The 12,292-nt window shown below is 46.5% G+C and overlaps 1 protein-coding gene across 1 annotated transcript in view; it reads left to right on the forward strand.

Annotated features, from left to right (window-relative positions):
• The first annotated feature begins 349 nt into the window (after positions 1 to 349).
• LOC139390127 (smoothelin-like) overlaps positions 350 to 12,292 on the forward strand; it is a 55,655-nt gene continuing 43,712 nt past the window's right edge. Inside the window, exons 1-5 of the mRNA XM_071137294.1 lie at positions 350 to 446; positions 6,172 to 6,335; positions 8,159 to 8,237; positions 9,066 to 9,144; positions 9,594 to 9,673. Of these exons, the coding sequence (XP_070993395.1) occupies positions 432 to 446; positions 6,172 to 6,335; positions 8,159 to 8,237; positions 9,066 to 9,144; positions 9,594 to 9,673 (417 nt within the window). The 5' untranslated portion in view covers positions 350 to 431. The remainder of the gene's footprint in view (positions 447 to 6,171; positions 6,336 to 8,158; positions 8,238 to 9,065; positions 9,145 to 9,593; positions 9,674 to 12,292) is intronic.

The raw sequence follows: 12,292 nt of genomic DNA on the forward strand, positions 1-12,292 counted from the left end.
AAACCCTCAAGGTTGTGTGGTAAACTTTTGACTGACAGCGGGTGTGCGCGCATATTGGTAAATAAAAAAGTATGTCTCAATTCCAGTTCACCTGTTTTTGTTCATTTGACGGGTATATCAAACGTGTGGTTTGGGTAGACATCCTGACTGACGGGCATCCAGTAAGAGCTCAAGTGTTTACGGCTGAAAACATATTCAAAACAAAGGCTGAAAAGTGGGTGTTTGTGTGTATGATGGGGGGTGTAATAATTTCCTGAGCAGATTGGATCAGTGCCTCAGACTCCAGTGTGAGGCCCAGAGTTAGTTTGTCCTTATAAGGGCATAGCACACTCCTCAGAGCCGAGTCGGAGCGGATTACCAGCTGCCACTGAGGAAGCCAGCCTGGCACAAACCGAGAGATAGACAGGAACAAACAAACAGAGTTGAGAGCGATGGACTCCGTAGAGGTAAGTTACGTATATAACTGGAGGGTATCAGGTGTCCTGCTGTCTAATATCATGTTATTTTCTTGGCAACTAGCTAGCTGTTAGCTGTCATAAAAGAGAACTGAAAGTCCATAACAGACAGGGAAACCTTCTGAACCATTCCCCAATGCCACTGGCAAACAACATGAGTAATACATACCACACCCATTTAAAATGGAAATATGATCATAGTATATAAGAGCCTTATCGCATATTAGACGGATGAAAGACTTGGTTTCCTGCCTGGCCCCAGCCTGTAGCTTCCAGTGGGAAATAAAGGAGTTTAATATGCACTGAATAACCCAGGGCCAGATTACACCTCACTATACTGTGCAGCCATTGTTTTCAGAGGGGTAACAGAGAGAAAGATGGAAGGAAGAGTGATGAAAGGGGGATAGAGAAGGGATCCTCTTCATGCAGGCTCTGTTATGAGGAGTTCCATGCTTGGGCGGACCCAGCTCCACAAGGAGGCAAAAGGGGACCTAGCCCCCTCAGTTGAAATGTGTGCCCCTGTCAGTTTTGGTTTTATGTCCCTATATAAAAAAGTAAAAATTGAGTGACAGGTTGCCGCAAAATCTGTCTATTCGCTGTGCTGTGTTAGCACAATGGACAGAGCGTGTCTCAGTGGGTGTATGGGGGCTGTGGAAAGCCACTAGGGTGGTTAGGAATCACTCCATTGGGTTTCAATAAAAAGCGGGAAAAACTCATCTGTGGTAGGCTAAATTAATAACGTGATACGCCTCCGCTTATAATATTTGATTTAGATTTATAAGGGCGGGGTCAAGCTTACTGTTGAAGTTGCTTCACTCAACTTTGCCTCACCACTACAGAGTTAGCTTCTTAGCTAGCTGTAAAGTGTTAGTGTTATTAGCCTTAGCCTATTTTGCTAGCTCGAAACAGCTAATATGCCACAATATATATCACAAATTGGCTTCACCAAAGTACCCAAACAAATCCAGAAGGAGAGTGATGAGGAGCAGCATCAAATCACCAAGCAAATCCAGCAGCGACGATGGAGCTCCAGCTAGTTCCGCTTGCAGAGCCTACCCACCCTTCCACAAGCGTTGCCAGGATAATGGCTTGACAGCCCCCTCCAACTGTTCCTGACGATCTTGGAAAAGAAGAGCCAGCCCAGCTTAGCCTAGAATCCTACCCAAGCCGCAGGTTCTCAGTCCAAAAACATTAATTTAATAGCAACTGGTTCATAGGAGAGTGGCTGTAATACTTGGTTACTGCAGATGCAGCATTTTGTTTCCCATGTCAAAAGCTCTGTGTTGGGTCCAATGCTAATGCAGACAAGGCCTTCACCAAAGCTGGGTATTCTAACAGGATGAATTCAAATAAGAATATGTTCTTAATTGACTAACCTGGTTAAATAAAGGTTAAATAAAACTTTGAAATAAGCAGAATTTAAAATAATTCCAACGTAAGAACATATGATTCCTTTGGGTATAGCTACATATCGGTGTGTTCCATTATAGAAATGCAGTGCCTTCAAAAAGTATTCACACAACTTGACTTTTTCAACATTTTATTGTGTTACAGCCTGAATTTAAAATGGATTAAATTGATATTTTGTGTCACTGATCTACACAAAATACCCCATAATGTCAAAAGTGGAATTTGGGTTTTAGAATTATTTTCAAATTAATACAAAAAAATGTGAAGCTGAAATGTATTGCGTCAGTAGAGTATTCAACCCCTTTATATCAAGCCTAAATCCGTTCAGGAGTAAAACATTTGCTTAACAAGTCACATAAGTTGCACGGATTCCCTCTGTATGCAATAATAAAGACCAGGGAGGTTTTCCAATGCCTCGCAAAGATGGGTAGATGGGTATAAAAAAAATAACAACCAAAAAAAGCAGACACTGAATATCCCTTTGAACATGGTGAAGTTATTAATTACTCTTTGGAGGGTGTATCAATACACCCAGTCACTGCAAAGATAATGGCATCCTTCCTAACTTAGTTGCCGGAGAGGAAGGAAACCACACAGGGTTTCACCATGAGGCCAATGGTAATTTTAAAACAATTAGAGTTTAATGGCTGTGATGGATCAACAAAATTGTAGTTACTCCACAATACTAACCTAATTGACGGAGTGAAAGGAAAGCCTGTAAAGAATAAAAACAATTCAAAACATGCATCATGTTTGCAACAAGGCACTAAAGTAATATTGCAAAAAATGTGGAAAAGCAATTACATTTTTGTCCTGAATACAAAGTGTTATGTTCGGGGCAAATCCGATTCAACACATTACTGGGTACCACTCTCCAAAATATCAAGCATAGTGGTGGCTGCATCATGTTATGGGTATGCTTGTAATTGTTAAGGACCAGACTTTTTCAGGATAAAAAAGAAAGTGAATGGAGCTAAGCACAGGGAAAATCCTAGGGGTTCCGTATGCTTTCCAACCAGACACTGGAAGATGAATTCACCTTTCAGCAGGACAGTAACCTAAAACACAAGGCCAAATCTACACTGGAGCTGCTTACCAAGAGGACAGTGAAGGTTCCTGAGTGGCCCAGTTTTTACTTAAATCTAAAGCAAGACCTGAAAATGGTTGTATAGCAAGGGTCAACAGCGAATTTGACAGAGCTTGAAGAATTTTGAAAATAATAATCCAGGTTTGGAAAGCTATAAGGGACTTACCCAGAAAAACTCACAACTGTAATCACTGCCAAAGGTGCTTATACAAAGTATTGACTCAGGGGTGGGGATGATTATGTAAATGCCATCATTCACTATGTCATTGTGTGTCTATTTAATCCATTTAGAATTCTGGAATAAGTGGAATAAGTCAAGGGGTATGAATTTATTGAAGGCACTGTATACCAACCACTACAGTGGGCTCCCTGTATCGATTACACACACCTAGGAGTCAAAAGTGAAATAACTGTTTGTCCATGTCTGGTTCTTTTTATTATTTTGTGTTTTTCTTGGCAGACGCCCAAGTCAAAGGTATGTTTTATTTGCTCTATTACTCATTACTTTCCTGTACCAGCCCAGTCGTTGGCACAAGTTTTTCTTTTCCTTCTTCCCCCTTTTTCCAAATGGACAGATGGAGGGAAAGACGGTTACAGCTGCTGGCCTGCTGCCAACAGTCATTTTCTCGCCCTGCATGTCTGGACCTATCAGGGTTGACGTTAGGTTAAATCCTGTGAACATGTTGGCCAGTTAGAGACTCTTTGGAACCCACCTGATGCTGTTACTTAGTAACGTGCTGTTGGCGTGGGGCAAAAGTCAGTCCTAATGATCACAAGTTATTGTTTCATCTTGTGATCTAAATGTCTGTTGTAAGGATTGGGGTAATTAATCTGGACAGCTGGTAATGCCAGCCAGACCACCGTCCATCTGCAGTCCGTCACATTCTCTGTTCATGGGATGAAGAAAGTTTTTATGGCATTCTTCCTCTTGATCAACAGAAATTAATGTGATTGACTCCCTCCCACACAGGCAGCATGTGGTGGAGTATTTGGTGTGCTTAATTTGTGCTATAGTTGTAGCCTAGCTCTCACCTGTTTTCACTGGTTTGTCTCTCCGGCTCCAGGCGCTCTCTTTTATCTGAAAAATGAATAAATAAATCTCTAAATTACTCAAAGTAAAACACTAAATCCTAGTTAAGGACTTGGCAGCATATTGGGATATGTAATCAAATTATAGCATTCACGCAGCAAAAAGCTCATTGTGGATAAAGGGACCGCCCTGTGTGGTGGAAGTGTGTGAGAGAGACACTGCGTGGAAGTGAACACGTGCATTTTCATTTCCTCCTCTCTTTGCCTGCGCCCTCGAACCTGTCCTACTCTGGACATGCTTCCAGCCCATGTGTCATCTGTGTGAGCCTGTCTGTCCCAGTCCCTGACTGTGTGTTGCTGATTGCCCTCCTTGCCTCTCTCCACTCCTGAGTCAGCAGGAATGTGAAAAATGACCTGGCCTTTCCCACTCTGCTCTTGTCTGCCCATTTTTGGCATAATGACACTCATTTTCTTTAATTTCTCTCCTGACATCCCATCCCACCATTAACTACTGTTTTTTTTGTCTCCCCTTCATTCATATCTTCTCTTTTTCCTTTCTCTCTCACTCACACACACACACACACACACACACACACACATTTTCTTCTCAGTCAAATTACACGGGTACCCCCTTGAGTAAGAGGCGCTTAGCTCTGTATTTGACTAAACCACAGAGGTCTCAAACCCAGTGACCCTGTGCCTTCCCCACGAGTAGTACTGTACCTCCTGGTTCCTCCTTTACCAGTTACAGGGGCTGTTCAGGTTGGCTTGTTTGAACCCCAGTTTACATCCCCTGCTACCCCTCACACTCCTTTAAGTTAGGGAGCCATTGGCACACTTATGATGTGCCTGGGCCATGTGGGCTGTTCCAGGAACGTTTTAGGTCTCCCAATGCAGTCTGTCTACCAGAGGAGATGGGGCTCTTCATCCCTGCTTGTGTTGACAGGTTGCTGTTGTCTGTTGGAGTAGAGTCCTGCTGCCTGTCCCACCTGACGGGAGACTGCTTCCTCTCCACTCTCCCATACTCTTTGTGCTGCTGTCACTGACATTTTAAAGCACCCGGTTTACACATTCTGTGTGCTGCCTGCAGACACATACATGCACACACACTTTTCATCCTGCCTCTGTCTAATAAAACACCTCTAACTGATGAAGCCACTTGAGGATGTGTAAAGGCTCCGTGCTTTGGGATGAGAGTTCTAAGTAGCCACTTCATCTGCGGTCTCAGTCAACCGCCATCCACAGCACCCAGGGAACTGCTCCATAGCAGAGAGAAGCTACATACCCATAGATGTGAATGTCTATGGGATAGTACCTGGGGCTCAGAGAGAGCTAGAGAGCTGGGCTATTAGTTTACAGTCAGCCTGGCCCAGCCTCTCTCCTAGAGCCCATTAGGTTTACGGTCAGCCTGGCCCAGCCTCTCTCCTAGAGCCCATTAGCTCAGCAGCAGCTGGGATGCTGTCTGTTTCTCATTGTCCGGTCCATGCTCAGGTGGTCCTCACTCTGTGCTTTATTGAAGTTAAATGACTTGTCGCCAAACTATAAAACCATGACCCAACAGCAATACAAACCTGCCTGGCTCTCACAGACTAATATACAACTAACACTTCCTACTGCTCACTCTCCATGTTGAACTTCCTTTTGATTATTTAACAAAGCAAGGGAAAGTCGCACACTGAGCACTCATAAAAGAAGGATTACGTTTAACTCTTGTCTACGACTGATCAGAGATCAGGCATAACATTTTCAAGATGCTGGGGATTCTGCTGTGTGTGTTCGGCAGGGCAGGGTGGCCATAACTCTGCCCTCTCTTCTGAACGCTTGTCTTAAGCGGGCCAGATGGGGCTACCATGCGAGGCAGGCCGGAGAGAAGAGGGTAGGGCCTGTTTCCCATGGTGAGGCTGGGGTGAGCATGGAGCCATTCCAGAGGTGCTTTGACTGCACTGCCACAGTTGTTTGACTTTACAGGGCAGAGGAAGGCCAACTGGCTAATTACCACTCTGGAAATGGAGCATGACCCTCTGTTTTTATGTTGTCTGTTACAAACATTTGTGTTTTGTGTGGGTGGGTGTTCTTAAATGGTGGTGGAAGAGGTTGAGTGTCTTGGCAGCTCTCTTAGATGTGTGTTCCAATGTGCTCTCCATTGCTGACCCTCCCGCTCTTTCCCTGTGTGTGTGTGTGTGTGTGTAGCTGGATGGGACGATGGATCTGGATAAGAGACGGCTGATCCGTTCAGCCATCAGAGAGCTGAGGAGGAGGGAGATGGAGGACATGGAGGCAGCCCTGGCCAGAAAACGCTTCCGGCAAACAAATCTCAGCCAGAACGACAACAAAGAGAACCAACTCACACATAGGTGAGCCTCCTGAATCTGAATATAAACAAACACACACACATACAGACAGACCCCTTACCTATTACAGATTGTACCAGTCCAGGTGAGCTGCCTGGAGACTGAGACAACAAGCACACAAACCCATATAACGCATTCCATCTCCTTCTGGGGCGGCAGGTAGCCTAGTGGTTAGAGCGTTGGACTTGTACCCGAAAGGTTGCAAGATCGAATCCCTGAGCTGACAAGGTAAAAATCTGTCGTTCTGCCCCTGAACAAGGCAGTTAACCCAGTGTTCCTAGGCCGTCATTGAAAATAAGAATTTGTTCTTAACTGACTTGCCTAGTTAAATAAAATAAAAATAATTCTCCATGGAGGCCTTCTGGGAATTTGGGCCACGACACTGCAGATGGGAAAAACCATAGTAGAGACGGGACGTGGAAGAACAAATTTTCTATTTTTCGTTATGCGAATACACACTTGTGTAGGTAGGCATAACATTTATGTATTCTCATACATTTCTAATTTGATATCCCTAACAGTATTGTTGGCATAGCCTACAGACGAAAGCACACCCATTTTATTAGGCAGCTGGAAGCCATATCCTGGAGGTAAAGACGTCAATGCAGTTGTTTGCGTGCATTTTATTTATTTGTATTTCATTATTCATTATTGACCCGTTACAGCAGGCTTTAGTATTTACTGGTTCAATGATTTGTAACCGCCAGTACCCGTCATGCCACGCAGCCGTAGCTGACGGACGAAAACTGATGACTTTGCCTTAGCGCCACCTCCGCTTCCTGTCTGTTTATTACACCAGTTTGTATTTATTAGAATCCAATTAGGAACAGGGTTAACAGGCGAACATCATTTTGTGTGCCCATCATCATTGTAGTTTTTATTTGTTTTCTTTGGGCAATAATGGTAGTGAGTGAGTTGAGGCTGGAGCGTCTAGGCCAAGCCCTGTGGGCGGCTTACTCCTCCTCTCTGCTAATTAATGACTGGCTTTACTACAGCAGCTTTACTGCAGCCAGCCAGGGCTCCTGCAGCCAGCCAGGGCTCCAGCAGCCAGCCAGGGCTCCAGCAGCCAGCCAGGGCTCCAGCAGCCAGCCAGGGCTCCAGCAGACCGCTGCTCCTAGCTGACTCCTGTTCTGGGCTGCACTTCAGACCTCCCAGATCCCCAACATGAGGACAATGGCCCTAAGCTCCTACATCTCTACTCCTACTGGATCACATTAGGAACAATTACTGTTAAATTAGTTATATTTGCTGTGGTAGTTGGATTACTTGGGTAACAAAAATAACAGGACATGCCCCTTTAAAGCTGGTGGAATATGTGTATAAACCACATGTGCAGGCACGGGCGCGCACACAAACAAAAGCCTTCTGAAAGCAACGTTATTCTTTGCTACTCACTCGAGGAATGTAAAATATATTCTCTTCCAACTTCCACACTTCCTCCAATCCCAATAAGGCGAGGCGAGAGGGAAAGAGAGGCAGATAGATGTACAAGGATGGAGAGGAGGAAGAAGAAGTCTTTGCCAGGCTGTGTGCTTCTCTCCTTTACGTGTTTCTCATGCTGGGGAATCTCTTTTTCCGAAGCATGACATTTTTTTCCCATCCAAGAAAAACTGTCTGGCATCTTGGGTTACTCCACCGCCTGCCCGTCACACGCTATAGTTCCGAGTGGAGCAGTGAGGTCCACAACACTGTATGATGTCTCCCAATGTGGATTACACTGCCCCTCGGGCAACCCTAATATGTGCAGGTTCAAACATCACCAACTATCATATAAGCAGCACTCTGATGTGTCAGTGTGTGTTTCTGTGTGTGTTTCTGTATCTCAGGTCAGAATTGGGGGGCTCCCTAGACGTGCTCTCTGTGAAACTACAAGCCATCCAGGACATTGAGGAGCTGACTGGACTGGTGAGGGAGTGGATGTGCACCCCATACACTACTTGTGAATTTACTGTTAGACATCATCAATACTAATATTTGACAAGCCTCCATAGGCCATAGACGAACCTGCCGTAGGCCATAGACAAACCTCCCGTAGGCCATAGACGAGCCTCCCGCGTAGGCCATAGACGAGCCTCCCGCGTAGGCCATAGACGAGCCTCCCGCGTAGGCCATAGACGAGCCTCCCGCGTAGGCCATAGACGAGCCTCCCGTAGGCCATAGACGAGCCTCCCGTAGGCCATAGACGAGCCTCCCGTAGGCCATAGACGAGCCTCCCGTAGGCCATAGACGAGCCTCCGGTAGGCCATAGACGAGCCTCCGGTAGGCCATAGACGAGGAGCCTCCGGTAGGCCATAGACGAGGAGCCTCCGGTAGGCCATAGACGAGGAGCCTCCGGTAGGCCATAGACGAGGAGCCTCCTGTAGGCCATAGACGAGGAGCCTCCTGTAGGCCATAGACGAGGAGCCTCCTGTAGGCCATAGACAAGGAGCCTCCGGTAGGCCATAGACGAGGAGCCTCCGGTAGGCCATAGACGAGGAGCCTCCGGTAGGCCATAGACGAGGAGCCTCCGGTAGGCCATAGAGGAGCCTCCCGTAGGCCATAGAGGAGACTCCGGTAGGCCAAAGACGAGCCTCCATAGGCACACACTTTCCTAGACTAGTGACTAGATGGTTACATTACTAGTCAGACTGTTTTTCTCATCTGTTTCTGCAGCTCTATATGTCCTTCTGAGTTTGTCATGAATGGTTCTGAGCATCACTGTCCCTGTGTTGTATTGGCTGTCCTGTCTGTCAGCTGCGCGGTGCCAATGAGTATGAGGAGAGGAAACTGATCAGAGCTGCCATCCGCCGCCTCCGAGACGAGGAGCAGCAGGGTGAGTACAGAGGAAGAAGTGGAGGTAGAAAGCACAGCATGTAGATCCTGGACAGTCCAGTGTTCTAGGTGGGACCCAGTTTCAGGGGTGAGGCAGCGCTTCTCTACCTCTGACATGTGTGAATCTGTACAGCACTCATGGGCAGCGGTGCAGATCCTATCTGTGATGGTGGTGCAGTTTGCAGTCCATTCCTGCCATTCCTTGCTTCTATCTGGTCTGTATGAGGCCCCCAGAATACACACCCTTCCTCCAGGGGGCAGGTACACAGCGCTCCCCTGCTGCCTGATGAGAATATTTGATAGGTTTGGATCCTCTTCCCCCTTATCAATACTCAGTCATCACCAGAGTAACCACACAGGCCTCCTTGTCTCACTCTGTGCTCAAGTTTTATGGCTATAGCTGAGGTGTGTGTGTTGTGTGTAACCAGTTGCTTGTGGTGTGTGTTTCAGGTACATGGGAGAAAGGGAGGACCACCGGCCGATGTCTGGAGTCTGAGGGCCTGGAGCTCCAAAGCAGCCTGGGAACAGGGGTGAGTACAGAGATGGGGGAGAAAGAGAGGGAGGTGGTAGAGCAGGGGTGAGTACAGAGATGCAGGAGGGGGGGAGTAGGAAAAGTACAGCGAGGGAGGTGGGGGAGCGGGGAAAGTACAGCGAGGGAGGTAGGGAGTAGGTAAAGTACAGCGATGGAGGTAGGGAGTAGGAAAAGTACAGCGATGGAGGTAGGGAGTAGGAAAAGTACAGCAATGGAGGTGGGGAGTAGGAAAAGTACAGCAATGGAGGTGGGGAGTAGGAAAAGTACAGCAATGGAGGTGGGGAGTAGGAAAAGTACAGCGATGGAGGTAGGGAGTAGGAAAAGTACAGCAATGGAGGTGGGGGAGTAGGAAAAGTACAGCGATGGAGGTAGGGAGTAGGAAAAGTACAGCAATGGAGGTGGGGGAGTAGGAAAAGTACAGCGATGGAGGTGGGGGAGTAGGAAAAGTACAGCAATGGAGGTGGGGAGTAGGAAAAGTACAGCAATGGAGGTGGGGGAGTAGGAAAAGTACAGCGATGGAGGTAGGGAGTAGGAAAAGTACAGCAATGGAGGTGGGGAGTAGGAAAAGTACAGCAATGGAGGTGGGGAGTAGGAAAAGTACAGCAATGGAGGTGGGGGAGTAGGAAAAGTACAGCAATGGAGGTGGGGGAGTAGGAAAAGTACAGCGATGGAGGTGGGGGAGTAGGAAAAGTACAGCGATGGAGGTAGGGAGTAGGAAAAGTATAACGATGGAGGTAGGGAGTAGGAAAAGTACAGCAATGGAGGTGGGGAGTAGGAAAAGTACAGCAATGGAGGTAGGGAGTAGGAAAAGTACAGCGATGGAGGTGGGGGAGTAGGAAAAGTACAGCAATGGAGGTAGGGAGTAGGAAAAGTACAGCGATGGAGGTGGGGGAGTAGGAAAAGTATAACGAGGGAGGTGGGGGAGTATTGGTGATTACAGTGGGGGAGAAGGCAAAGTACAGCGAGGGAGTTGGGGGAGCAGTAAAATACAGCGAGGGAGGTGGGGGAGCAGAGAAGTACAGCGAGGGAGGTGGGGGAGCAGAAAAAGTATAGCGAGGGAATGTATAGCGACACAAGGAATGTATGAAAAGTATAGCGACACAAGGAATGTATTTTCATTCTTTAAACCCCATTCATTTCTGGCCTTGTAGACACAGAGACAGAGAGGAAATGTGCTCTGGTGTTTAGTGAAGACAGTAAATCCTTGGTCATATGAACACCCTGCGAGCCAGGCCTGTCATTTTACACACTACTATTTACCCAGGCTGTCACTCTCCACACACTTATGTCAGTCACACTGAAGGGAAATTAAAAAGTGTGATTATGTGTGGCAACCAGAGCTGTGTGTGTGTTTGTCTGTTTCTGGCTGTGTCGGAGAATGGAAGAGAAAAGCAATGTAGTCTCTCTCCCATTCAACCTCCTCCTCCTCTCTTGCTTTCTCTCTTCTTTCAGAGGCTTGGGGCTTTGCATGTCAGAAGCCCTTTAAAAATGTGGTCAGGAGAGCCCCCCTTGTGGTCAGTGAAGTGAACTACTGTATTCACAACCGTAATACTTCAAGATGAAATCCTATATTTTATCCTGTGAAAGCATTGCAGGCTGCCTGATGAGCTTAATGTGTTGATAATGCTTAGAGGCATCTCTGTTAAACAACAACATAGTCTCTAAGAGCAGCTCGCCTGGGGCCAGATGCTAATCTTATTGTTGCTTGATCAGTTTGTCTGCACTCACCCCGCACTTCAAAAGACAGCATCCCTATTGGGGAAACAGTTTTTTCTTATTGTATGCTGTCATTCCTGTAGAAATTGGGTTGGTGATGGGGGTTAGGCTACATGCTCAGCCGGAGTTACTATGACAGAACAATGCTTAACGGTCTAGTACCTGCGGCGGCAGGTAATCTAGCGGTAAGATAGGCGAGCCAGCAATGAAGGGTTGCCGGTTCGAATCCTGGGTCCAATGGGAAAGATCTGTTAGGAAGTGAGCAGGCAACCGGAGGGTTTTTGCTGCTATCAAATCCTAGATGCCATTGCCTGCCATTGTGCCATTGAGCAAGGCACTTAACCCCCCACATCAGCTCCCCCATCCCAGTGTGGCAGCCCCCCTGCACTTCTCCGTTAAAAAAACAGTATATGTCTTTCGAAGGTGTTGGGTTAAGAGCGGAAGTCAAATTTCGGTTGGACCTTGTGGGCATTTGACCAATAAAGTGATCTTAATTAGAAGTCCTGTCTTGGTTGCTTTTAGGTCAGTTAATGGCTTAGGTCACCTTTTGTTTCTTCGTAAACTGTATTTCCTTAATCTGGTTTTGTTTGTCATAGATGTTGGCACCAAATACTGACTTTAGTAATTGTGTTAAACTATGCAATTGTAAGAGGCTGGAGGGAATAGTTCAGCCCACACATCTAGCAGATGAGAATTAGTGGCTGGCACCTTCTATAAAGGTTGTATGCAATACTATGTATGTGCCTGTTCTTGTTCTTGACTATGTCTGTAGTTGATCAAATACAATTGTATTTGTCACATACACGTGTTTAGCAGATGTTATTGCGTGTGTAGCAAAAATGCTGTGTTTCTAGCTCCAACAGTGCAGTAATATCTAACAATACACACAATCTAAGGTAAA

This window comes from Oncorhynchus clarkii, chromosome 30 (genome assembly GCF_045791955.1).
Source record: "Oncorhynchus clarkii lewisi isolate Uvic-CL-2024 chromosome 30, UVic_Ocla_1.0, whole genome shotgun sequence".
Lineage (NCBI taxonomy): Eukaryota > Metazoa > Chordata > Actinopteri > Salmoniformes > Salmonidae > Oncorhynchus > Oncorhynchus clarkii.